The 26,086-nt window shown below is 48.6% G+C and overlaps 8 protein-coding genes across 8 annotated transcripts; 4 read left to right on the forward strand and 4 right to left on the reverse strand.

Moving 5' to 3' along the window:
- Positions 1-254: 254 nt before the first annotated feature.
- Positions 255-6,143, reverse strand: BC939DRAFT_128182 (uncharacterized protein). Its single transcript, XM_051550044.1, has 6 exons — positions 5,568-6,143; positions 5,386-5,463; positions 5,047-5,280; positions 4,868-4,950; positions 3,275-4,767; positions 255-3,169 (listed from the first exon to the last, which is right to left on the reverse strand). The coding sequence occupies exons 1-6, from the start codon at positions 5,894-5,896 to the stop codon at positions 407-409; spliced, it is 4,980 nt and encodes a 1,659-aa protein (XP_051413267.1). The 5' UTR covers positions 5,897-6,143; the 3' UTR covers positions 255-406.
- A 1,862-nt stretch (positions 6,144-8,005) lies between these two features.
- BC939DRAFT_528102 (uncharacterized protein) lies at positions 8,006-9,449 on the reverse strand. The gene is made up of 3 exons (XM_051561447.1): positions 8,672-9,449; positions 8,432-8,542; positions 8,006-8,319 (listed from the first exon to the last, which is right to left on the reverse strand). Exons 1-3 carry the CDS (start codon positions 9,306-9,308, stop codon positions 8,081-8,083), a joined length of 987 nt encoding a protein of 328 aa, XP_051413268.1. The 5' UTR covers positions 9,309-9,449; the 3' UTR covers positions 8,006-8,080.
- Positions 9,450-10,130: 681 nt separating this feature from the next.
- On the reverse strand, positions 10,131-13,643 carry BC939DRAFT_448580 (magnesium transporter NIPA-domain-containing protein). Its single transcript, XM_051555254.1, has 7 exons — positions 13,417-13,643; positions 13,165-13,206; positions 12,433-13,056; positions 12,128-12,281; positions 11,864-12,030; positions 11,190-11,760; positions 10,131-11,084 (listed from the first exon to the last, which is right to left on the reverse strand). The coding sequence occupies exons 1-7, from the start codon at positions 13,447-13,449 to the stop codon at positions 10,153-10,155; spliced, it is 2,523 nt and encodes an 840-aa protein (XP_051413269.1). The 5' UTR covers positions 13,450-13,643; the 3' UTR covers positions 10,131-10,152.
- A 158-nt stretch (positions 13,644-13,801) lies between these two features.
- BC939DRAFT_448583 (uncharacterized protein) lies at positions 13,802-14,698 on the reverse strand. The gene is made up of 2 exons (XM_051555255.1): positions 14,610-14,698; positions 13,802-14,119 (listed from the first exon to the last, which is right to left on the reverse strand). Exons 1-2 carry the CDS (start codon positions 14,655-14,657, stop codon positions 13,955-13,957), a joined length of 213 nt encoding a protein of 70 aa, XP_051413270.1. The 5' UTR covers positions 14,658-14,698; the 3' UTR covers positions 13,802-13,954.
- A 354-nt stretch (positions 14,699-15,052) lies between these two features.
- Positions 15,053-15,485, forward strand: BC939DRAFT_396005 (peptidase S24/S26A/S26B/S26C; the record flags this gene model as incomplete). Its single annotated transcript, XM_051552256.1, has 2 exons — positions 15,053-15,262; positions 15,351-15,485. Coding segments are annotated over 2 exons (345 nt in total), but the record flags the coding sequence as incomplete, so codon positions are not given.
- A 2,048-nt stretch (positions 15,486-17,533) lies between these two features.
- On the forward strand, positions 17,534-20,165 carry BC939DRAFT_492210 (aspartic peptidase domain-containing protein). Its single transcript, XM_051559518.1, has 9 exons — positions 17,534-17,851; positions 17,971-18,098; positions 18,200-18,344; positions 18,442-18,523; positions 18,623-18,743; positions 18,850-19,058; positions 19,153-19,299; positions 19,397-19,591; positions 19,688-20,165. The coding sequence occupies exons 1-9, from the start codon at positions 17,775-17,777 to the stop codon at positions 19,988-19,990; spliced, it is 1,407 nt and encodes a 468-aa protein (XP_051413272.1). The 5' UTR covers positions 17,534-17,774; the 3' UTR covers positions 19,991-20,165.
- A 693-nt stretch (positions 20,166-20,858) lies between these two features.
- On the forward strand, positions 20,859-23,350 carry BC939DRAFT_515184 (uncharacterized protein; the record flags this gene model as incomplete). Its single annotated transcript, XM_051561141.1, has 2 exons — positions 20,859-21,320; positions 21,504-23,350. Exons 1-2 carry the CDS (start codon positions 20,918-20,920, stop codon positions 23,348-23,350), a joined length of 2,250 nt encoding a protein of 749 aa, XP_051413273.1. The 5' UTR covers positions 20,859-20,917.
- A 243-nt stretch (positions 23,351-23,593) lies between these two features.
- On the forward strand, positions 23,594-26,051 carry BC939DRAFT_448588 (uncharacterized protein). The gene is made up of 9 exons (XM_051555256.1): positions 23,594-23,915; positions 24,050-24,121; positions 24,250-24,346; positions 24,486-24,620; positions 24,799-24,927; positions 25,041-25,095; positions 25,185-25,321; positions 25,457-25,572; positions 25,670-26,051. The coding sequence occupies exons 1-9, from the start codon at positions 23,911-23,913 to the stop codon at positions 25,950-25,952; spliced, it is 1,029 nt and encodes a 342-aa protein (XP_051413274.1). The 5' UTR covers positions 23,594-23,910; the 3' UTR covers positions 25,953-26,051.
- The last annotated feature ends 35 nt before the right edge of the window (positions 26,052-26,086 follow it).

Here is a 26,086-nt window from a genome sequence, read left to right on the forward strand (position 1 = left end):
CAATGAGCAGGTCAGAAATGATTAGAAGAGCCGTAATGCAGATTGAACTATAATTATCGACCGGCAATTGACATCACACGGACACCCCCCCTTAGTCAACTGGTCATAATCAGAAATGATTCCCCGCTCTTCGCCACCCGCAGCAGCAGCGGGCGACCGGAGCTAGTCGAATATGCACAGCAGTCGTATCGAATTTACCAGAAACAACGGATGATGACAAAATATCTGCCTGTTCTGACGCGACCCCACTTTTCATTGCATCACCTCTTACCTTACACTCATCCAATTTTAGGGTAGTTTGATAGCCACTTTGCCACCAATATACACGTTGTACGATATTCTGCTGAAGAGAGAAAGAAAGAAAAAATGCTGGACGTATGTATTAGAGTGATAGTAATCTATCTATTTAGATGTCTCGCCATGTTGATGTGGACGACGTGGTTCTATGAAGGGCCTCCCGCTGCTGCTGCTGTTGCTGTTCTTTCTGTCGATCCTGTTCCTGATCTTCATCCGTCGCAAACACTGCAAACTGCCCCAAATCGTCTCGGTTACTACTCATGCTCAGTCGGCTTGGATGGATCGGCACATTAGAAGATCCAAACATCGAAACCGATCCTAGACTTGGAGAAGTACCACCATGACCATGACTCTGCGCATGTGCTTGAGGATGGCTTCCGCTCGCGGATCCACCGCTGACGCTAACCGTCGTTCCCATCGCTGAGACCGTAGATACCCCAGTAATGTGAGGCGAAGACGACATGATCATCGTCCGTGGAGGACTGCTTGCTACCATGGTCGATGCGGACCCTGATCCAGAGCCGCCTCCCAAGTGATGCGCAACCAACGATGAAACCGATCCGGAACCGCCAGATCCTGTGCTCCCCACAGAACTTGAAATCGCACGGAGGGCATTCGTGGCCGCAGATTGGTACGGGATCGTAATGGGAGCCGATCCTGACGTACTACCGACCGAGGTGCGATTGCCTACCACAGTGCTCGTCTGGCCCGTAGGGGGCAGCTGGGACAATGCACTTGATGTAGTCTCGGTTGCTTCACTTACAGGTACCGCATCGAGGGCGGGCGATGTTGAAATATCGCTGTGATCATGAGTCTTCTTGTGCTCTAAAATTTGACTCTGTGTATGCCGCAGACTACTGCTCGCTCTGTGAGAGTCCTTGGAACTTCTACCACTCGTTCCAGACGACGACACCTTGCTATGTCTGTGGCTACTTCCATGATACCCATTCCAACTCGTGGCCTCCAGCAGATAGTACTTGACCCCGTCTGCGAGTCCAAAAGGATTGTGAGGAGACACTACAGTGGAGCTCAATGAAGTGGAGCTCTCGCCTTCCTCCTCTGCCTCCAGTCGCTTATCGACAATTGCCTCGGTGATTGAGGTAATCCTGGCAACGATCCACTCCCTGTTTTTGAGTTGGTTGGCCATCGTTGGCGTCATCTGCAAAAAGTAGTGTGGAAAATTGATGTTGAACGCAGCCCATGGCTTGGAGATGGAATTCCGTGTGGGTAGGAACAGCGTCAAGTCGTCGACCTTGAAATTGCGGAACGCAATCTTTTCGTGGGCTTCTGCTGCTGCCTTGTTGTACTTTTCTTTGAGGTGCTTGCACTCACGTTGCCATCTCTTGAGCAAATGTTCTGTGGCAAGCAGCTTCTTCTTGATCAAAGTCGTCGCCTCCGCTACGTTCAGGTCTTCAAAATCAAACGTCTGCAAGATATCTTTCGAGAGCGGAACCGTTGTACTTGAGCTCCTGCTGGATCCATTGCCAGAGGACGCCACCGCCGAAGACGATGTATCTTGGATAGGATGCAGAGAGAGCACTGTACTTCCGGACTTCTCTCGTTTCTCCGACGTGCCCAGGAGTACTGATGAAGTCGGATAGGCTAGTTCTGGCGAGTCCATCCTGGAGGAAATCGTCGACAATGGGATTCCGAGATCCAAAGAAAGAGTACTCAAAGAGACTTTGATGTCCTGTAGCTCCTCTTTAGCGTGAGTGAGCGCCATCTCCATCTCATCCTTAAGCGCAGCCCTTCCCCCTTCAGCCTCCTGGCTGGTCTTCTTGAGCTCAGAGATGGTCAATTTCAGGATATCTTCGCTCGTCTCACGCTCTTTACGCAACCCGGCCAGATGATCTTCATGAGTTTTTCGCATCTCTGCCTGTTCCAGAAGATGCTTGCTGACCAACGTCTGAATGCCCTGCGCAATGTCTTGAAGCCTCTCTCGAACTCGATCCAACGTAGCAGTCTCGACCTGTGCATTGTCCTGACCAAGTGCGCCCAGACAATCCTGGATAGGTTTAGCAAGTTCCTTGGTGGCGCGTTCCATCTGGTCCAGAAGTCTGGACTTCTCCTTCCAGTCCTCCTCGGCCCGCCGCACCATGGTCTTGGCCTCTTCCAGTCGCAGGTTCACGTCGACTTTATAGGCTTCGCGCTGCGCCTCTAGGTCCGATATCTGTTTGTGAAGGGTTTCGGTTTGCTGCGCGAGCTCATCTTTCGCTTTTTGTGTGTCTGCGTGTTTCTTAAAGAGGTCTGTGTGAGTCCTGCTCAGGGCCTCGTGGTCCTTTTCCAGGCTCGTATGCACATCATGCAATTTTGCATATCTCTCCTCCAACTTCTGGCATTCCAGCTGAGCATCCGCCGCTTTCTTCTCCTGGCCCTTGAGCTGTACCAAAATATCGCTGTGGACTGCTCGGTGTGACTCAAGTTGCCTCTCTTGTTCCTTAACACGGGCTGTGACCTCCTCGTGCTGTGCAGCATGGTTCTCAAGTTCCTCCTCCAGCTCAAGGACCTTATTCTGGAGTTCCTCATTCACGACAGCCAGTTCATTTTCCAACTCCGTCACTCGCTCAGTTGCCTGCTCCGCAGTGCGCCTAGCTTGCTCCAATTGACCTTCCAGGATTTCTTTCTCGAGCCCCAATTGATTGGACAACTCCTCGATCCGGTCCTTGTATGCCTTGTTTTGCGTCTCCTGCTCTTCCTTCTCCTGTTCATTGTGCTTCATAAAGTGCTCGTATTTGAGAGTTATACCCTTGAGCTGCTCCTCTAGTTCTTCCGATCTCTTCTTGGCCGCCAAGGTGTTCAAGGATTTGTCCTCCTCAGGCGCTTCATCGAGTGTCGCCGACTGCAACTCCAACACCAAGAGTTTTTGACGCAGCTAATGATATTCAACGAAATAAACGTACAAGCAGTCAGTAATATTATCCTACCTATGCAAGCGGCACAGTAATGAACAATGAGACAATGAGAGAAAATATGTTACCTCAGCTTCAATGTCCTCTTGGTTTTGGATCTTGGTCTCGGCCTGTTCTAGCTTTTGATATGCATCCTGCAGGTCCTGCTCGAGTGACAACAATCGCCCCTCATCCCGCTTTAGTTCTCTCTCTCTGGCCAAAGACTGGCTACGAGCATTCTGGATGTCTTCAGGCGACTTCCATGGTTGTTCAGAAACAGGCGATATAGCTGGCTGATGACGGGAATCCTTGCTAGAGATAGATGAATCTGCGCTAGAACTCGCGCGGAAGTTTTGATATAGAATATCCTCCAGCTGCCGAATTCTGGCTTCATAAGCCTTGGTCTTATCGGCCAACTCAGTATTTTCCTTCACAAGTCGCTGATTCTGCTGCGCCTGCTGCTGCAAAATGTGCTGTTGCTCGTCTGTGTCTGCTCGGTGGGTGGGTGGTACGGTGCTGTGTCCCTTGGAGGGCTTCCGAGACAGTTTCGGTGAAGTCGGTGGATTGACAGAAGCGCCTCCTGATACGGCAGTGGCTGTAGATCCTTGCGCGACAGAGCCTCCTACCCCTCCAGCTGGGGTACCGTGTCGTGGGAATGGGTGCTGTGCCAGCTGCGGAGTGCCCGAGCGCTGCTGAACCTCAACTCGCGACATGTCCGCCCGAAGTCGCGCATTCTCTTCCTCTAGTCTTTGGATTCGCTCAGTCATGAAAGTCTTCTCAAGAAGCCGGTCGAATTCGCTGCTCATGGCATCCATGTGAGCTGTCATCTTCGTGAGGGTCGTTCGAAGTTTGGAAAGCGCATCCTGGTTCGTTTCCTGCCCACTGCTGATGGAGCTGGTGCCGGCGCCGGCGGTTGATTGCTCCGCGCCAAGGAAATGGCTCTCATGTCCAATGCTTAGCTGGTCCACCAGTCGTTCAAACTCTGCTACATGTTCCCGTGTGAAGGGGGGAAGGCGGTCGCGTGTGTTGAGAGCATTAACCTCACAAAACGGTGGCACATCTTCCAATCCTGGGACGATCACAGGCACAAACTTGGCAATATCGGATCTAAAAGTGTCGCGCCTGCGTTGTTCTTGCTGCCTGAACCGCGACATGACCTCTGCCAGCTGTTGGGACTTTTGAAGAAGAAGCCTCGCATATTCCCGCCTGCGGACGATTTCCACTATCAATGCACCATATGCGATCGGGATCCGCTGTACATACACAAGTTGACTGAAATCAGCGTCGCGTTTCCGGAGGGCATCGTCCAAATTGCCAAGGCTGGGTGGTATACTAGCAATAGTGGATTGGAGTTTCGAAATGTGCATGAGCTGGGTGATGAGATTGGCCGTTTGAGATCGCTTTGCAGATACGAATACGCCGAGTTTGTCCCGCAGCATGTCATCCGCACGTCTTGAGGTATCCATGTAGTCCGTGATGTAGACATTCGCCAATTGCACAAGCGCCTCCAACGTTGAAGTCGATGTCGAAAATCCAGAGGGCTTAAGAATCTCTGCCAGTTTATCTTTTACGCGGGTTTGATCTATAGCGTTGGGATGACTCTGCGTTAACATTTGTGCTATATCAACAACGCGGATAGAAAGCAGCAAGCAGAAAAAGAAAAGAAAAAAACCTCAGCGAACCTCTCATGACACGTTCCCGGATCTGGCTCTGTTGCTCGACGGTTTGAATAATCTCGTTCATGGCATCCTCAAGCTGTTCCAGGCTGAAGAAAGCAGGAGATCGCAACGTTGATGTGAGTGCCAGCAGTCTAGCTATAGTGAGAAAATCCGCAATAGTTGATAAAATGACAAAAACGTACTTGATCCCACTGTTGCTCCGGATTGCAATGGTGCCTTCTTGAACCTCTGTAATAGATCGAGAAAGATCTTTCCCGTCTCGCAGCAAGCCTTGGTGAATCTCCTGACAGCGCTCTGCCCACAGTACCAATTTTTCCGTTGGTATAAAGTCAGAGATGTAGCGGTCGGACGAATCGGCAGGGAGCAATGCTGGGTGTACCTTGATCTGTCTCAACGCCTCAATATCCCGTGGAAACCTAGTGTTGTGATTATTGTATTTCCAGAGATATTAGAAGATGACCCTGCGCTCAATTTTTCCTTACTTTCTTGAAAACAACGATCATCATGACACGAAGACATACGATTGAAGCAGCCGAGCTTGCTTTGTCAACTCCTTGGTAGCAAAGGCATTGAATTTTTCGTATGTTTCCAGCACGGACCTAAATAGCATCAACAAAATTTGGGCTCAGCTCAGTCGGTGGGCGTTCATCCTGTTCATGACACAAAATTTGTGCGCTGGGCGCCTTCGCCTTTGTGTTCGTACCTGCTATGGGCGTCCAAATTGGTCAGGGCTACCTGAACTGCCAAAGACTGGACCCTCAATTCCTCCATAATTCGCTCGCAGATTGCCGCATGACTCACGATTGTCTTGTAATAAGAGAGCACGTGCGCGGCATAGACCTCAAACGTCCGCTGAAATTGATTTCCCCATTCTCGACTGGCTGAAGGCGATTCCAGTCGACTAGGAACCGTGACGACCTGAAGCTGCGCCGCAGAGAGTGTTGGAAGTGCTGGCTCGGTCCTTGCCTGTTCTGTGAGGGTCAAGATGCTGCTGGAAATGTCTGTCGTAAGAACCTCACGGTTGTAGATCATGATTGTGTACTCGTCCTATCCACGTTCATATAAAAAGGATTATGGATCAGATGCGCTTCCGAAATGATGGGCCACAATGACCATTCGACCCGAGTTGAGGCACTACGTCAGGGCAGGACGGCAGGAATGTGATATCAACAATGAAGGCGATCGCCGATACCCTGTTCGTGACCCTGCTCATTCGTATTATGGTCATCTGAACAATGCATATTATTAAAAGATGGGGCACCCTTGGAACCATGTGATGCGTAGGATAAATGATGTGTTGTGACAAAGGGGTACGATTGGTGCTGTTTGTTGATGCATGCTTCCTCCCGCGGATCGGATCCATCGTCCCATTGGACATGTACACCCGTTTGTTGTTCGTCAAGTCAGTTTGTGTGTGGATGTGCGCGTAGATAATCGGATCGGCCGCCAAGGTTGCCACCAAAAGACGTAACAGCAGTTCATATGTAGTGGTGATACATTTTGGTCATACATGTGCCCTTTGCCACATTATAATGATGCATTTCGAGTGCGACGGTGCGCGCGTGCGTACGTTCCTGAATCAAGCAGGTTGTGCTCTCCATTTTTTGCGTCGTCCTCTGTTAGCTTGGCCCAATGTAAACATGTTACAAAAGGCCAACCAGCATCATTCTGCACAGTAAAATGAAAAAAGTACAGGCAGAGATAGATGATGACGACCAGACTCAGACAGGAAGACATGTAATTGATTGTGAGATAATGTGCGTGTTTCGACAGGATGCAGGAGAGTTGATCCAGAATATTAGCTGCATCCGGGATGTGTGACATCTGATGACCCCCCAAAAAGCTCTCTGATGTGCAGCAGAACCCGCCAGTGACGCCTGCAGCTGAATGGATACGCCTCCCTGGCTGAATCGCCTTACCTTCCCAGTGGATGTTATTGCCTCAAACATCATGCCCGGCTTGAGTTGTAGACCCTCAGAGGTCATGAGGATCTGAGAGCCTTGAGGGATCCTGGTCACCTTTTCGATGGCCAGACGCAACGTATCAAGCCTAGATATCCAGAACAGAGTATAACAGCAGAGCAACAGAGCCAAATGCAAGGCAGAGCAAGGAACAGCATCAGACGGGTTTATTTAGCAAACACTCAGTGCACCCTTGATTGCGACATTAGGAAACAGGTCAAGGGGTGGGGGAGGAGCGGAAAACATATTTGTGCTTTTACAAAAAAAAAAAATGGTGGCAACAATCAAAGTACCAAGTCAACGGGACTCCACAGGACTTACCCATCATTGGGCCGCAGCTGGGGTATCTGCACGCGCTTGCCCGTTTCTGCTCGATAGAGCCTCATGTCCAGGCAAGCGTATTGGGGGGTTTATGCAAAAAAAAAGAAAAGAAACGAGGTACAAGGGTCGAGAGGAGGTGAGTGAGGGTGTCAGGCGGGAGAGGGGAAAGGAGGTGAAGGATAGTGATTAAATTGGAACAGTGTATGCAAGAGCTTTTAACGTCAATGCGAAGATACAGAGAGAGCTCAAGGGAGGAATATGAGGCAAGGTTGGCTTTATGAAGGTGATGGGGAAGGGGAGGGGAGGGGAGCGGAAGAAAGAAAAGCGATGGAGCTCAAAGAGATGAATGTGCTTTGAATGTCTGCCTGTTGTATGTGGGGTGTATGCCAAACAAGTAAAGGGCAAAAACGAAGAACGGGAGGGAATGAGAGGGAAGTGATGGCGAAGTAAATTGACGACGAAGGAGCGGAAGAACGATTGCACACGTATTGTAACAGGGACGTCTGGAGAAGTGGGTGTACGTGTTGTTCGTTCAGGAGGTCGATGGAAGTACTGTGTGTGTGTGTGTGTGTGTGCAAAAGTGGGGCGAAGCGGACAAGGAAAGGGTCCTTTTAAGGCTGCGGTGCTTCGCACCCTTCCGCTTCGGTTCCTCCTTAGCCGTCACGCCATAAATTGCAAGACTCGCGTTTGGTCTCTTTACTTCATGAACTGACTGACTGCAAGAGCACCAACAGGAAACAATTAAACATAGAACACGAAACAAGTGGACAATGGATGCATGGCGCTTAAAGAGTGGTTCCCTATGGCGGTACAACACACCATTCGACTCTACAAGTCCAAAAGACATGGCTGTGCAGCAAATGATAAACATCCCCTTCGATCTTTAAATATAATACGACCTATTCCTAGCAATGGTCGAGAGGACATCCGATGACTATTCCAGCTTTGTCTGCTTGGCCAGCTGCTCTGCTTTAGCCTTGGCCTGCGCCGCCTCACGCTGCCTCTTTTTCTCTAGCGTCATCTCCCGACTTCCTCCTGTGCCGTGCCACCAGTCCAGAACGCCCACAGGTCCATAGTTCTTGTTGAACACCTCGTGATGGTAGTCGTGTGCCAGTGGTGAGGGGAACAATGGTAGGTGGAACCCACAATGGGAATTGATCGCATTGGTTTGGCCTACGAACGAGAAGTTATGAAGTTCGTCAGCAGTTCTTTTCAGTGCCACAGCATCAAAGGTACAAAGGGCCCGAAGGATACGAAGCACGTTATTTTGTCATTTGCAACCTACCGATCGTGATCCACAACCACAAGGTCAAGATGTGCGACTTCATTACCACCGGCCCTAAGAGAAGAGGTGACAGATTGCACATAAAATGCTCGAGAGGATGGCAGTAAATTGCTAATATTATCACCAGTAATGGGATGGCGTTTTCACAATCACAGCAAAGAACGAAAAGGTCAGCCAAATAGCCATGTCACTCCAAAGATTCAAGTACCTCAATGTACGCGTTTTTTGTCCTTCACTTACCAGCAATGCCAATGGGTGCAGTATATAGATGATGCTGCTTGTGAATCCTCTTGTACAATCGTGGATGGTGCAACAATCGATGCCCATAATAGAACCCAATCTCCTCAATCACCAAGAACCCGATCGATTCCTTGGCCAGGTCCCACACGGTCGGCAACTCCATCCCAATCGGATTGCCTCGCCATTCCATCAATTTGTACAACAGCAGACCTGTCGGCACACCAACGAGGAACTGGTTCTGTAGGACCACCCAGAGTGCTTTTTTGTACCACTCCCATGTCGGGACCTTGAGGGGCTGGATCTTATATCTCCAAAATGATTTTGGGAATTGATACAGGTCTAGGATGGCCAGCAGTGAAACCCAGAACCAGAAGCCGACTTCCGAAACAATAAACGAACCGCCGAGGACAATCACAGGCTTTGGGTAGGTGGCCAGGATGTGTGACCAGAATCGCTCGCCGTAAAGGTGCAGTCCACCAAAGAAGAGTCCGATTAGGACAGAGTAGAAAAAGACATCGCCAATCTCAAAGGGGGCCTTGGTGTGGGATATCGTGGGGCCCCATTCGTCCTGAACAGGCACCTGGTCGTCTTGGTCGATGTCAGCTTCGACGTGCTTCAGCTCCGAGGATGTGGTCATGGTGATGAGTTGTAACGAATGAGAGGAATGAGGCAGGACAAACTCTTTTAGTTTTGTTTTTTTGTGGAGAAGGGTCTTTGTGTGTACTGCCTACAGAGAAAGGTTTGTCGTATGAAAAAGGAAATCGGAAAGGTTGGATGCTGAGATGCTGAGTCTATGTAAGGCACACATGTCGATTATTTAAAGGGCTGTGGTTATTTTCGATGACAAACGCGTATTGCCATTTCAAGAACAAGATGTATGCTCTTCGTTTTTCTGCTTTTGTTCTCACATGTGCACGGGGCTGCGTGCGCTTCGTGATGGGAACCGCGCTTTATGTTCGCCGCGATACATGTATTTGTACCTGGGCACTACATACTGCGTTCCCTGAACTCGCACAAATTATTAGAAATGAACAAAAAACACCATGTACAACCTGTTCTCTTCAACTTTCTTTGCGCTCCTGGCGTTTATTGTTTCTTTTCAACACATATTCCATAAGTCATGGACACGAGTATGCTCCCTTCGTGTTTTAGCGACGGCCTCTTTGTTTACTCTCTCATCCGCGTATCTTTCGAATGCTTCGCTGCCTGTAAATAGTTTCCTCTGAGGCATAGGACCATAGTGTCGTCGTAGATGCGCTATATATCGTCCTCCAGCAGATGTTCGATAGCTTGACATGAAGATTTTAAGGCTCAACTCTAAATCGTATGTAAGATACAAAGTTTGAGCGGCTGAATTGCTCAGTCGATGGCTCATTCGCATGAACATAGTAGACTACGAACATTTTTCAGTCAAAAAGTCGACTCAGTCGACAAAGAGGGCTTCACATTAATTAAGAATAAAAATGTTGCTTCATTTTTTATTACTGTTGTGTAATGGACCCACCCTCATCTTTAAGAGAACTTTGATTCCGCTTTGTCTGCTGCAATGGCATGCTAGACGGATCCGAATCATATGTTGAAGACACCACAGAACCACGCGTCTTTTTCCTCCGCGGATAGTGTTGCTGAGGTCCACTGTCCGAGAGTGGCGGCAACGGTGGTAACGTCGCAGCACTGCCCTGTTCACTCAATACTGATGCTGCAGTGCTGCCCCTACGATTGCTGCTATTGCTGCTGATGCTGATGTTATTCTTGTGGCCATAATTGCCGTGCACCGTTGGAGCTGTAGGTGATCTCAGAGATTGAAGTGTGTTTTCTGATCCCTGCACTGATTGATTCGCAGGACTTGAGCTTAACGTAGGCGCCAAGAGGAACTTTGACGAGGCCTTGGGTGTTGACGAACTAGCAGAGTCCAAAGACTGAGCAATATCTCTCAGAGAATCATGCTCATCGGGTGAAGGGAGCATATGTCGATCGCCATTCCGCCTTGGAACAGCGACGCCTGCAGTATCCGGTGCCTTGATTCTTAGTGAAGATGGTGTTCCTTTGGTCTCCTTGTGCTCCCTGGACATATGAGGGGTCGACACTTTCCGGTGTGGCTGCTTATGGAGGCCGTCCTGTGGCAATGAGCGCTCCTGAAGATGAGGTGTCTGAAAGCGTGAGTCCGCCGTATGTCCAGTATGGGATCGTAGAGGATGCACGGGTGTTGATTGTAGAGAGGTGCCATAGTTGAGCTCCATTGGGACAAGCGAAGTGCTGGAGGGATGATTTGTGATAGACAGTGTAGGAAACACACCACTGTTGGCAGAGCTTGTCCGCGACCCAAGAGGAGGTCGCGACGGCGCATGAGGGACATAGCCGAGACTTTGAATACTGCCGCGACGTTCATCTCCTTTACGGCCATACTTGGATTCTATATTTATTATAAAAAAAAAAAAATGCTTAGTCGTGCAACGCCTAAAACTCTTGGTCGTTAATCCTGAGATATGCAAAGAGTGAATCAGAATAGCCAGCTCACCTAAACTTAAAAGTGCCGTATGATGGGTTCCGACGGCTGATCCAACGGCTGCCAGGGCATTTACGCTGCTAGTAAGAAACGACACCTGTTCCTTAGATCCAGCAACTGATTGTCTATGCGACGAGCCCAGCAATGGAACAGAGGCGGTAAGTCCTGCCGACTCTGAAGTAAGCGAATATCTTATTGGGCGTGCATAAGGCTGAGGGATAACGTATCCCAGGCTTTGGACTGGGACCCTCCCCTGCTCCATGAACAACTCTGATCTGTTTTGATCCTGAGGGTATAATAAACGGTTTGTAATGTAAGAATCCATGGAGGAGCGTTGATGGTGGGTAGGCGTAAATTGCGTCTGAGGCGCCAGGGCCCATTCGGCACCTGCTGCAGTAGGTATTGTAGGCTCGTCCTTGTCGCGATGGGAAGTGATGAAATACACGCCCAAAAAGGTCATACAACATCCTGTCAAAAAGTTGAAGCCTTTGTTGAAGTCCATCTCATCAAAGTCGTTGTAAAGAATTCCTGATCCAATGATAGCACTGGTGGTAAATAAAACGAACTGCGTTGGGATAACTTGCTATCATACCAAAGATGAAAATAAAAAGTCAATTAGTGTCGGGTGTGCATGTAGCAATTTACCACACCTCTACCCCAAAGAAGTTTTAAAACATAGTACTTACTGTTGCATCGAACCGCTGAAGTGACTTGTTCAAAAACTTGATCTGCAGTACCGCCGTTGAGACCATTACAAAGACGAGCAGATACGCGATCGGGTATGTGAACATCTTGTAAAACGACAGACTAAGTAAAGAAGAGATACCCTTGGTCGCCAGCACCGTGTAACCACCTATTGCAGTCTCCCCCAAAAAAAAACTATTAGACACGGACAACCGCATTGTTTAATTGCTTGGCAGAGTATCTTCATAATGGCAAGGAGTTCTTACCAAAGATGGCGACAACCGAAAGGTCGATGAAAATGTACTCGCTCCCGATCGTATCTGAGAGCGAGATGAGGACAGTGACTAGCACGCAGCACACGATGAAGTAAACAATAAACTGGGTTTGAAGCAACGCAGCAACGACAGCCTCGGGAGTCAACTGTTCAAAAATATCTTGGTGAGTAAAAAAAAAGGGAGCTGTCCACATGTAACATTCCGTGCAATGCCCTTCCATGCAGCCAACGTTGGTCATATGCCAACAAGCTGCAACAGTTGAATAGGGGAGACAAGGCTGTAGCCGCTCGTCGTACCTTGATCTCGCTTTCCTTGGAATTGATGACGACCACAATAGTTCCGATGATCGCAATCACAATACCGACGAGGTCCCGTTTCCGAAAGGGCTCCTTGAGCATCAGCGGTGCTAAGATGACATTACTCACTAGTGCTACTGTACCCAGAGGAGCCACGATCGAAGCCTGGGCATATCCGTACGCCAGAAAGTTGCCACATTCACCCAAAATCATCAGTGTCATCCCGAGCCACCATGCCTTGGAACGCAAGTACTCTGTTTCCGAGGCTGTATCGCTCGTATAAAACGCCTCTAGATCGGGTCGAATTGGGCCAGCAGTAATCGTGTCGGTCTGCACGCTGGTATCGCTGTTATGGTTGCTGGGTAGACTGCTTCTGCGGCTGCACCGACTGCTCTGGGAACTGTGAATGCTTGTGCGCTCACGATTGTCCTCATCGTCGCTATCGCTGCTGTCATGGTAGGGCGCACTGTTTTGTAAATGCTGGGTATCATGCTGGACACTGATGGGATCCTCCTCAAGGATGTATGTCGGTCTGGTATGAAGGAGCTTTGCATCCGTATTTGCGCCTGGCTGGAGTTGGTTATGGGCATATTTTTGAACATTCAGGGCGACCGAAATAAGAATCTAAGATTGATGATATTGCGATAGAGTAAGCAACGTGCAACTGCAATTGACTAGACTCTGCTGACGATCGAAGGCAGAAAAACTCTCTGAAGACGTTTGAGCACTCACATTTCCTGTGATGGCGATTATAACTCCAATGTATGAGTGGACCTATAACGTATCCAATAAGGAACACGGGTTAGACCATGGGCTCCGATACGGTTGTTGGCCATTGAGGGAGAGAGAATACGATAGCGCAGCCAGGGACAGGCCTCTTGATTGCTTGCGCCAAGCAGATGCGAATACAGCAGCACCCTTCCTGAGACCCCTTCCAACCATGGGTCTGGATTGTGCAGCCTATCGAGACTAGTTGATGCTTACATTGATTTCCGGAAAATCGTCGATGGGCCACATAATAGTAAAGTACAGTATTACAGAACTCAAAAAGTACTAAGAAGTGTTGGAAGAGGCAATGCGTGGAAATGCAATCGAGACGAGATGAAATGACTCGTGTTGTGATGCGCTAGCAGGGGTATAATCTCATGGGGGAAGAAAAGATCAGGAATGAAAGAGACAAAGGGAAAGGCGGGAAGGCAGAAGAAAGAAAAGTGCAAAAAAAAAGCAAGATCCACTTTGAGTGGAATAAAGTTGCCCTGACTGATAAAATGGCAATACTCTCTTCCGAGGGAATTAGGCCAGCACTTCGACAAAACACCTGGATTGAAACTTCGCCATCGCAGCACCGGCCACAGTTACAACACAGAACCTAGTCATTTTTGCATGAAATGTGGGTTCGGGCAAGCAAGCGTTGTGCACAATAAATGAACGGACACATGTGTCTATCGATAGTGCAGAAGGTTTATTTGTGCTCTATTTCGTTGTTTTTTCCGTGTGAGGACGACATGTCAAGCGTCCATGTTTAAACGTTCTTGGGTTGGTCCTCCTCAGCGGCCTTGACGAACTCACGGATGAAGTCCTCCTCGTCTTGGGAAGCCGCTTTGATGGCATTACCGGAAGCCTCTTTCTTGCCCATCTGCATAGCAATAACTGGGGCGCTTACGAGGGCGTAAGTGGCAATAGCCAACTAAACGAGATAAAATCCGCGTAGATGACACAACGCTCCTGTTAGAACAAATATGCGTTTTATCTTCCGAGAGCCCTGATCCAGCATCTGGTGAACGTTGCAGTTGCAGAGATTGATCCTGTCACAAGAGTTTCAAGGGCCGGATCCTGTGTGTCGCCTCCAGATGGCAGATCTAGATATCTCTCCTGCCAGTTGATGTTATATAACCACCCTTGTGGATCCACATGATATTCCTGATATCTGGTCCTGAACACAATGCCGGTTTTTTGATCTAGTCGATCTTCGATTCCTGAATTGATTCATTCCTGCTTCCTGAACTGATTCAATTTCGCCTATGGTAAGAGTGATCCGCGATGATTATTGAGGGAAAAGACGTTGCGTCCCAATCGCTTCAGTGAATCGGAATCCAGGGGTAGACCAAGGAGAACACTTGGTGGCAGACGACTTCTCAGTCGGCTGCTGCTTCTGTCTGCCGTCGAGCGATGTGTACCTTGTAGGTGGGGATGGCACGGCCAAAGATGATGTATTCAGCTCCCATGGTGAATGATGCTTGTTTCGATTGAGGACAGAGAAGAGAAACGAGGGTGATGAGAACCCGCTCAGGATCAATAAGGAAAACAGATCTGAGCAGGCAGAAGCCACGTCACTTCGCATTTCGCCGAATAGACCCTCCCATTCACACTCGGTTGCATTCACTCACAGCCCACCTAGACCTGTCCATTCACCTCCCCGATGTCCAGATATCTCAAGAGTGCAGCCCTAGTCCTGCAGGTCGCTTGTGGGGTACAGCTGTTCAACGAATATGTTGCAGAGTTCACTTGGGTACGTGGAAGTGTTACGCTGCGATCGCATTTCGCCTTCGTCTCATTCACCAAAGCTGACCTGGGGAATGAACCATACCATCTATCCCGTATGTCCCTCTCATAGTGCTTTGGTCCATCGATGTTGCCAACGCTTAACATGACTGGGGACATTGTCGGATACGAACACTTGACCCAACGATTCGGTAAACTGGATACTGGAGACCTCGTTGTGGCCATACATCCATCTGACCCCTCGAAGTTAGTGTGTAAACGGATCATTGGTATTCCGGGCGACAAGGTCTGTATCGACCCTATCTCATTTCATCGCCAGTATATTACAGTAAGTCGTGTTCATAAGGGATGTCAAGGGCAGCAGAAGCGGAAGTTCACTGTGCTGATGTCTCTTTGTTGACGTGGTATGTGATTAGGTTCCTCCAGGACACTATTGGCTTATGGGTGACAATCTCAACAATTCAACCGACTCGCGTGTTTATGGACCTGTCAGTGGAGGACTAATTCTTGGACGCGTGTTTGCCAGGGTATGGGAACAATGGTGTTTGTAAACAATCAATTACACAATGCGTAGCTCTTTGACGGCCTAGAGTGACTCTAACCTGCAGCATTCTTTCATTCTTTGGCACTATTAGCTTTGGCCTAGCCCCAAATGGCTTGGAAACGGCATGGAGGAGATTGTGGAGTTTGGATAACCATTAACATTCCACGGGTGCTTCCTATTTGTTTCCAACCGGCCCTCGTCGCGCCGTCTCGAGGGCTTGTATAGGATGCACACTGTTTATATACCCGCTGGCCCTGCCTCAGCTCCGCATCGATAGAGGCATTTGCGATCGATCCAAAATGGGACAACACGCCCGTCCTCATTCCCCTACCTTTGCTAGAATAGTCGTCGTGCAGGGTGAGCCCCGATGCACTGACATGATTGAATATAAAACTTCCCATTCGGGGTCAATTCGCGCAACTAAAAAGTACGCCTAGAATGAAAACCGGATATGAGATAGGGTGTAAGATGCTCGCTACATTCGATCTTGTATCCGAGGTTCTTTTGCCAGCGGGACCCGACAGCATTTATTGAGGACTTGAACACTCAGTTTCTTTCTTTTTTCTTTTTTGGATCCTGTGCCAGTAGTACAAATGTTCTTCTCAGTACTTTAGAAGCCTTACTCTATAACTCTACATGCCGACGTGTAGTATAAGTTGATACGTGACCATGAAAACTGCAAGGCAGCTTTGTTCTGACTGCCCTAGTTAGATGCAAAGGCTTAAAGCCCTTCTAATGAAGTACGTTTTCTGCTTCAAGTCGTACAAATCCTTTCCAATCATTAATTCACTAAGCAGCGTGGGCTGTATTGGGGTAGTCAGTACCGGGTATGGACCAGACTCCGTTGATAAGCTGAGAGTGCAGATGCCAGCTTCATTGAGTTACATTGGCTACTATACTAAGGCAATTGGAGGAAGTGGAAGGCAACGTTTATTAATCAATTTCGTTCTACGGTGCATTGAAGAGAACGGCAGCAGAGTGCGTCGATCTGAAGTGAGCAGGCTGGAGGTGCCAGCGATGACCATGTATAGCGATCTTGCTCCCGTTGGTCCCATTGGTACCGTCATCAACACGCCAGTGCGCAAGATGCATCTGCTTAAAATGAAAGTGCAGGTCTACAACGTCTAGTATTCATTGGTCATATCCGCTAGGCAATATCGCCTGTGCTGCTCGCGCATCTCTCCGTCTCCATGATGGACATGACCTCCTTATCTTACTGTGTATTTCCGTCCCTGCGGTGCACGGTCAGCATTACAGGAGGTACAAATGTCCAGGTCTGTGGCCACCCTTCCGGATGTGCAACAGTTGTCATTTGGGATACGAAGGAAAGGATAATAGATCTCTCGTGGAAATCTGGCACTACATAGCATCTGCACCTTCTTCCAGCCACTGAGGGGTACATACAGCCGCAGGCTATGTATACTTTCGTATCTATCCCATGTGGGAGAACCGATTGTCATGACCACTGAATAGACCATAGTGAATTAAGCCATAGACTATCATCTCGCCTAGTACAGAGAGAGGTATCGCAAGAAGGAACGAAAAGGGTGCTCCTGCAGCCCCGAGGATCGGCAACAATAGGACAATGAGATGTGTGAGACAAAAGAGAGGAAGAGAATGTGTGTGCGTGTGTGTGTGTGTGCCTGAGAGCGCTGTGTTGGTGATGATTGTCGCAAGGGCAGACAATCGCTGTATGTTATTTTGTGTTTGAGCACAAACCCTCCGAAGCAGGGAAGCACGGCCTCAGTGTGTGTCTCGCTCGGGGTTTAGGGCCTCGAAATAAAAATAAAATAAGAGACTATAGGAGGCTGGTACTGTTTACACATGTCATGTTTGCCCTGGGCGCACAGACGCACAGACACATACCCCCGCTGCAACAATTGCAGGGACAGGTGGAACAAACAAACTGCCGTGTGCGTCTGTTCTCCGCGTATGATTCAGGGGGATTCAGGAGAATTCACTCCACAGATCGCGTCTTGCCGCAATGATCTGTCTGCTTGTCTGCTTTATATTCCCTCCCTTTTCCCTTTTCCCTTTTCCCCCTTCCTTTTCTTTCTTCCTTCTTACCTCTCTTTACCTCTCTCTCTTCTTTTGTTCCTCTGCCGTTGCTCGCCCCGTGTCTGTCCCGTCGATCATCCATCCCCCTCTGCTCCCTCTCCTTCCCTCTCCCCTTCGGCTCAGTACCAGTCTATCACATCCCATCAGCAGCCCCTCTCGCTTCACACCTGCCTCCTCTTCATCCACTCATACAGCAGTCCTTCTCGATCGGTCCCTCTTCCCACCCACACAGCCTACCATGGTCAACAAAATCGTACTATCAACAACATTCTTGGCAGCATGTGCTTCAGTCACCATGGCTGCCGGTGTCTTCACGTATGTGTCGCGTCTTCACATCCCGTATCCTTACTCAACCACCACCATCCATTGCTCTCCCGATCCACCAGACACCCGTCCTAACACTCTTTTCACCTCACTTCGATCTTCGCTTGTAGTGTCCCCATGAAGGGATATGTCAAACCCCAACAAATGAACGCAGTCTCCTTGACCCACCATTACCTCCGAAAGCGCGCTGATCCCTCGTCAAGTTCGCTCACGAGCGTGATGAACGATATCATGTATAGTAAGTCAGCAAGCAGCCTTTGCACCCTTGTCACCTAGCTCGATCTACTTCAAGCATTCTGCTAATCCAAGACCCTTCTTCGCTTTATCCGCCCTGCACAGCTGTTTCTCTCGGAATCGGATCGCCGCCACAGTATTTCAACCTGGCCATTGATACTGGGAGCCCCATCACTTGGGTTGTCTCTAAGAACTGTACAGGCTCAGAATGCGAAAATGTCAACAACCATTTCAATTGTACAGCCTCCTCGTAAGGACTCGATTGCTGCTGCCTTGCTTTGGTGTTCCACGACTTGTAAATAATAGCAAGCATGCTTATCACCTAATTTTACAATGTGTTCTTGCAGGACATGCAAGCCTTCACCATCCAGCGGCCTCATAAATGCTAAATATGTCTCTGGTTCATCCATCAAAGGCTCTTACGTAACAGTAAGTATATGCAGCGCATCTACGAACGGAATATCAAAGGCGCATATGAATTATACATATTGAACATGAGTCTCAATGACAATATCAATGCACCCATAGGAAACCTTCAACCTTGGAAACATACAGTTCCCATCGCTGGCTGGAGTTGTAACCACAAACAACGCCCCTTTGCCACCAACTATCGATGGCATCCTGGGGCTGTGGTTCGCGGCCACATCTAGTAAGATTCTTTTTTTTTTTCTTACCCAAACTCTGCACTCTGCGTTTGCGTCTTCCTTTACTAACGATGCCCATCGCTTTCTTGTGCTGCTTTGCTCATGTAATAGTTAGAAACGTGCCTGAAGAAGCCGCGATTTTGAAGGTGTTAAAAAAATCAACGGCTCTTGCCAAGCTCGAGGTCGGCATCTTCCTCGATACTACTACTGGTGATGAGCTGACCGCCCCAGGCGGTGAGATCACTTTTGGAGGTGTTGATCCAGCTCGCTATACAGGCGAATTCACCTACATCAACTGCGTCCCGCACCCTCCATGGACTGTACGTTCTCCTGAGATGATGTTTGTGTATGCATATGACCCTCTTCATGATTATCGCCCACATTCCTAATATTCATGGCACATTGAACAAATAGATCCCTGTCGAGCGCTTGTCTGTGAATGGCCAAAACTTCAATGTCGCCGGCTCTCTTGCTACAATTGATACCGGCACGTCTGCGATGCTGTTGCCCAAGGAGCTGGCTGATGCCATCAACTATGCCATCCCAGACAGTGGCACCGACGTAAGTTTACGCTCATGGCTTGTCCATTTGTACTTTATGTTCCATCTTTATTTGACGTCGCTAATATATATTATATATCCTTGCTGCGATTTTATAGCCCAATGAAGAAGACCAGTGGTTCCTGCCTTGCTCGGGTGATATCCCAATTACGATCACGCTTGGAGGATTCACGGCGATTATCCCTTATACCACCCTCGCCATGCAGAACATCCGCAAAGTGGAAAAGAGCACCGGTAGAGAGTACTGCCAGAGTGCAGCCATGTTTGCTTCCGGACCTGTCTCGACGATCAACGTAAGTCTCCTTCAGACGTCGTTACGAGTTGAAGATCCATTGTTTTCAATTGAATATACCTTTTAATGATAATCTTTGCTTTTTAATGTCATATAGGAATGGCTACTGGGAGACGTGTTCCTGAAGAATGTGTACACTGTCTTCGATTTTGGTACGAATGCCGCAACGGGCGGGCGTATTGGATTCGCTAATCTTGCTGGCCCCATTGACGTCAACAGCACCAGCGGAGGAAGCAATGATACCACTACTGGTACTACTGGCAACCCCAGTCCATTGAATGCTGGCAAGATCACCAGCGGAGACAACGGCAGCAACAGTGCATCGCCCAGCCAGGCGTTGACGTCACGAGGCCTGCAGGCTATGGCAATTGCTGTATCCGCCACCCTCGCTTTTCTCTAATCCTCTAAGGAGGAACTCCGGCTAATGTCGACCGGATTGTATTTAGTCATGTTTTATAGCCAGCATACTCTACCTTATGCTGATAATAACCGTGTTCTGAGGTACCATACATAATACTATATACCCCCCGCCTCGGGCCCCTAATTAACAAGATAATAAATGACGAGCTACGGACGAAAATGATGTGTGGCATGAACTACAGTGGAGCTGAGGGCAGACGAAAGGAACACCACATTTTGAGATCAGCAGTAAAAAAAAAAAAAAAAAAAAAAACCTGTACGAGAAGAGTGCTCTTTGAGTGGTCTTTGGGTCGTTCGGACGCCAGTGAATGGATCGCCCTTCGCTGTGGTCCTCATTCGTTCATGAGGATCGACTTCCATTCCTCTCATTGCGCGCAGAGAAAGTACTGATTCCTTTTACTTCCTGACCTTCATTCCTCATCGTAACTTCCGACAAAAGCACAGCGCAAGGATCCTGCACACCCCCCAAACCTAATTTTCATCAACGCGCGCGTTCTTTTTCATACTTTTGACTGGACGTGTGAATGGCAGCGACGGACCGTGCAATGACACCAAAAGTACGCTATACATCAGGAAGGAAATCAAATAAAAGCAGGGATGCTTTTTGGTCTGGTGAATGTCCGCAGAACCCAACATCATCCTTTTCTTGCCTTTTTTCTCTTTTCTTTTTTATTTTTTTCTCCCCACTATTCTCCTCAACACAAAAAAGCTGTTCATAGCACCCAAGGGCAAGGTCAGCTCACCAACCCACCACGGCCCTACGGCCGACACACAACTGTTGCTCCTCCCAGGCGTCCTACCAAGGGCTGTAGGCGGATCCAGGACTAGACTTTGTCCTCCACAGGAACCGAATCCTCAGCAGCGTCAACCTGACTATCAAGGACATTTCCATCAGACTCTAACCACGATGAACAAGGAATCTCTGGCGGGATCACGAGGATCTACACCCAGCTCTAGAGGATCAACATATCGCCTTGACTCGGATAGCGATATCGATGGACCCAGTGGTCTCGGCGGTAGCCACAAACCGCAGAAGCAGAAGCAGGTGAAGGCAGAGACCGATCAGGATGATGATGTGGATATAGGAGGCGCTTATTCTGAAGAGGAAGAAGTTGTCAGACAACTGGAGCGAGAAGAAGCGAACAGACGAGGCCGAACGCGCATGCGAGTATGGTCTGCGGACTATTGGAGGCAGAGGGTATACAAGAGACCGGGAAGTAAGAATTACCCTCAAGGAGCTCGGTCGCAAGTGGTAAATGACGATCTACAGGATGGGTTCAACCCACACACAGGAGGCGCTTCAAGACAAGGTACAGTTATCTCAATGAGCCTTGCTTTCTCCATACCACTTGCCGTGCTCCATACTCTGCTAGGGACGGACTTTCAGGGTCACCGCTTAGCCATCTCCTATTGATACTTTTTTCCTATGAATTTTTTAATATCGTCACTTGGCCGTCGCGTTCTTTTGCCTGTTTTGGCAATGTCGTTAATAGGCAGAGTATGGAGGATGTTCCGGTCCATCGTCAGAGGATTCGCATCACCGACTTCGTTGGTTCTACCATTCCTTATGGCCATCGCTATCTTTGGCGGCGTGCACTATGCCATTACCATTATGGGTGTTCATTCGACGACGACATCACACTCAAAACCAGCATACACGTCAAGCTTTGAGTTCTCAATGACGGAGCGCTGGAGAAATGCCTGGGAGTCATGGAAACCTGAGGTATGGGGATCGACGGTCGCTCGACTTGCACGAGCTCCAGAAGTTATCAAGTTTCCTGGTATGCCAACGTTTGAGTATTGGACCACCTTTTGGAAGCGTGAGCGATCCTGTGGTCGAGACCAGACTACCGAGGACTCTATTCGTGCCATGGAAAGGTTCTATCCCTGGAAGGAACACGTTGATCGAAAATTTCATGATTTCGACATTGCAATCGAGCTTCTGCATAAGAGGGCCTCGAGGGAGGAACATCGAGTGAGCAGGGTCGAAGATGACGTTGGTTCCCTGAAACGATATATCAAAGACGGTGAATGGATCGATTCTTTTGTGCTGAATCTACTCGCAAGGAAGATTCCCGAGTATGTCGGCGTGGTCAGAGATCCTCACACGGGCGAGATCCATGTTCCTCCAGCGTTCTGGAATCAGGCGAGAGAGTTGTTTGTGACGAGGGATCAAATGGAGAATATAATTGAAAATACGGTGGATAGTAGCCTGTACAACAAGAGACATGAACTGTGGAGCGCTTTCTTGGAGGAGAACGAAAAGACGCTGGAGCGAATCGTCGATGGTCGAGTCGCCAAGGTTTCGAGTCAAGAATTTCTCAAGCTTCTGAAGACAGAAGCTAACGCCATTTGGGCTGTCATTAAGGAACGGGCGACCGGTTTGCTGGAGAGCGAAGGGAAACTGGAGGCATCCGAAATATGGACAAGTCGTGGGAATGGTCCTGTGCCATTGGATTCGAGGAGTCTGACCGACATTGAATACCAAGTCATTTCGGACTTGATCGATGAGAAACTGGAACGGTATTCGGCCGACGTGGTTGCGAAGCCTGATTATGCGCTCCACAGTGCCGGTGGGCGGATCATCCCAGATATGACCTCTTCGGATGCGAGTGTCGGCAAGCTAAGGATCTTGGGTCGTCTGGGTCTGAAGTACTTCTTCACGTTGACGCCTCTGACAGAGAAAAGTGCCACGAAAGTGATTCAGCCGGATGTGCGCCCGGGCGAAGGTTGGTGTATGAATGGCACCCAAGGTCATATCGGTATCACGCTGGCGAGGAGAATTATCGTGACCGAAGTGACGATTGAACATTTGGATCCGAGGGTTGCATTTGATGAAGGTAGCGCTCCGCGAGAGATAGAGATATGGAGACTTATTTCGCTCAAGGAGACAGGACATGAGCAGCGAAGGCAAATGCAGCAGCAGGAAGAGCCCCATTCGCCGAATGGACAGCAAGATACAGAGGATAATGCGGATGGTTATCAAGACCAGAATGACAATTTGCAGGAGACCAAGGGAGAGAAGAGCCGCAGATCGCCTGTGATGGGTACATGGGCAAGGGATGGATCGCCTGCACAAGGCGCAGCCTTGCTGACGACGGTGGAGTACCAACTGCCACGGAATAGCAAGCAAGGGCGACCTAACAAAGAAGAGGACTACAGCTCTGCATCGGACAGCAGACGAGTGAAGTTGGCGCAGACATTCCTTATTCCGCTGTCGATGCAGAACGTGCCTGCGTATGGTGTCTATTTGAAGGTGAACTCCAACTGGGGCCACTCAGTCCACACATGCCTCTACCGTGTCCGCGTGCATGGATATGAACCAACGCACTCTACATAATCGTAAAAAGGAGGTTTTATTTCTTTTGCTTGAGGCATCTATTTACAGCGCAGGATGTTGTTTAGTGTGAATAAAATAACACGCACTATCGCACTTTAAAGACGCGGTTCTGGGACGCGTTTTTCGCGTCTTGCGTCTTTGCGTTTTTGTGCCACCAATTGTTTTTGGACACAGCGGTATTCATCACGTGTAGGTCGTTTCGGTTTTTGTTTTTTCAAAGAACGCGCTGCATCACTCACTCACACTCTCTCTCCAGTTCTCAAACGCTCTCCCCATCCCACCTTTCGCATTCAGAACAACGCGGATTCTTTTTTTCCTACCACCATCAACTAAAGCATCGCAAAAAAAGGAAGAAAAAAAAAGGGATGCAGAACGGAGGATTCAACGACAAGCTTCGGAATCTCGAGGATTCTGCACGCCGGTTGGCCTCGACAGATTTCTCAGCACCCCGACTCTTCTCATCCCTCCTCCTTGAGAACCAGGCTGTGCCCGTCAGGAACGCAAAATCGTTCGAACAAAAACTGTTTGTACCGAATGCAACCGATATCGTCAGAAAGTAAATGGCGTATGTTAGGAGAACGTGCAGGTGCAGGCAGGAAAAGGGAGAGGGAGGGAAACGTAAAAGAATCGGTTGTTAATACTCTATCGATGTGAGAGAATTGACCGTTATCCATTTATGATTTGTCTATCGATCATTAGTATCAAGACACGGGAGGGCGCGAGTGAATTCGAGACGACGATCGAACTGGCTTTAGCATTGAACGAGATTTGGTACGATTTGTCTTGTCCGGTCTGAACACAACAGTCGCAGGATTATCTGTACATTTCTTCAGGGTCTCTCACCACCACCATTCACTTACATCGGAAATACGATCTCGTCTTTATATTCTGTTCTGTAGCCAAAACCCCGATGTCCAGGGACGATTGGAACAGGTCCGTACCGCATATGTGGATGTCGTAAAGTGCATCAACGATCTCAACGCAAAACTTGCCGAGGTAAGTCATGACTCTGAGACAACAAAGAAGGCCTTCATATCGTTTGGATAATCACAGTCTATTGTGTTCTTGTTCCCTTCCTTACTTGTTGCTTCTCTTTCTTTTATTTATTTATTTTTTTTTTTGTTCTGACGTATAGCTGGAAGAGTCCAATTCCGCAAGCGAGACACAGGATCCAATAGTGCAGGAAGAGGACGAGGTCATGGCGGCAATCATTCGTGAGGAAGGCGAGATCTTTGCATTAGAGGAGATGCTCAGAGAAAAGCGCAAGCTGGTAACGTAATGTGTTTTTCGTCTTCATAATCCATGGCACGCCACTTTCTCTCTCTCTTTTTTTTTTTTTTTTTTTTTTTTTTTTTTTTTTTTTTTTTTTTTTTACAGCTACTGCTACGGCTACGGTGACAGGACTAACATCATTCTTGTTATGTTTTGCAAAAAAAAAAAAAAATTAGCTCAATCATATCCAAAATGAGCTTGATGGCCTTGGCGAAGCTCCGGAATCCGAACTCATGGATGAGGACAAAACCATTGTCGAGGATGATCCAGAGCTGGAAGCGGAGACTGCGAAATGGAAATTGGAGGTAAACCGGCACAACAATGCTAATGAGGGTATCCAATTGGCGATCAATAGGTTTGATCAAGTCCGAGATATCCTAACGAGCCCTATTGTTGCTGCTATTCTTGTTCTGATTAGATTGAAGAGCTGGACAAAGAGATTGAGGAGCAACGGAGAAAGGAGGAAGAGCAGCGTAAGGACACACCTCCGGATTCAACATTGGCGCTTTTTGCCTTCCCCCGAGTTCGAACTAACCATACCTGTTTGTCAACGTACTCATAGTGCGACAATACGAGGAATTACAGCAGGAAAGCGATGAATTGAATGCAATGGTACAGGACACACAGAGCACCGAGGAAGAACTCGCAAGTCCCAACTTTGATGAGATTAAAAGCTTACTGGAAAAGGCCATGAATCAGGTAGCGTTGCGCGCGATTTCAAAGGAGAAGAAAAAGAAACAAGTCTGGGTTTGCGGATCAAATTATTGGATGGACCAGGTTGTTCACTACGCTCCGACATACTTACGATTGTTCTGTTATCTCGACCGCTCATAGGAGGGAGACGCTATTATACAACCAGAGGGGCTCAAAGAGTCGTATCTGAGGCTGGAGAGACTTCTTGATGGCCTGGAAAGGTGTCAGAGGCACATCGTGAACCTGGACGTGCTGCAGTAAGTCTCAATGACCGACGCGCTTCCGCCCACCATATTACACTACTCTCTTCCATGCATCCTGATATATCGTGTTTAATTCATTTCATGTTTCTAGGCAAATCAGTTCGACACTCATCGACACCTGTGCTGATCCCGCCACTTCAAATTTCGACCCGCCCCTCCAGGACTCGGTGATTCTGGCCGCGCGGACACTCCAATTGATCAAGGAGGCAGGAGGAGTCATTTCACTGCAGGATCTCAAGGAACAGATCACTCAAGAGACTGTGGAGCGGAAATTGGACGAGCGCTTGGGTGTGCAGGCTGTCTATGGACTAGTCGCCTCACATCTCATCCAGATCGATCGCAGCAAGAAGCCCAACCTCGTTTCGTTTGCCTGAACACTTGATACCTGCGTCTTTCGGTCTTTCGCTTCCCTTTGCCCCCCTCTCGGTTCTTCAAGGCTGGACCTGTATATAGATCATTGAGCGAAAGGAAGGAATAAAAGAAAAAAGCTTCGCATAAACTTGAACGA

The sequence above is a fragment of the Gamsiella multidivaricata genome (genome assembly GCF_025024155.1).
Source record: "Gamsiella multidivaricata strain RSA 2152 chromosome Unknown BC939scaffold_25, whole genome shotgun sequence".
NCBI classification, from domain to species: domain Eukaryota; kingdom Fungi; phylum Mortierellomycota; class Mortierellomycetes; order Mortierellales; family Mortierellaceae; genus Gamsiella; species Gamsiella multidivaricata.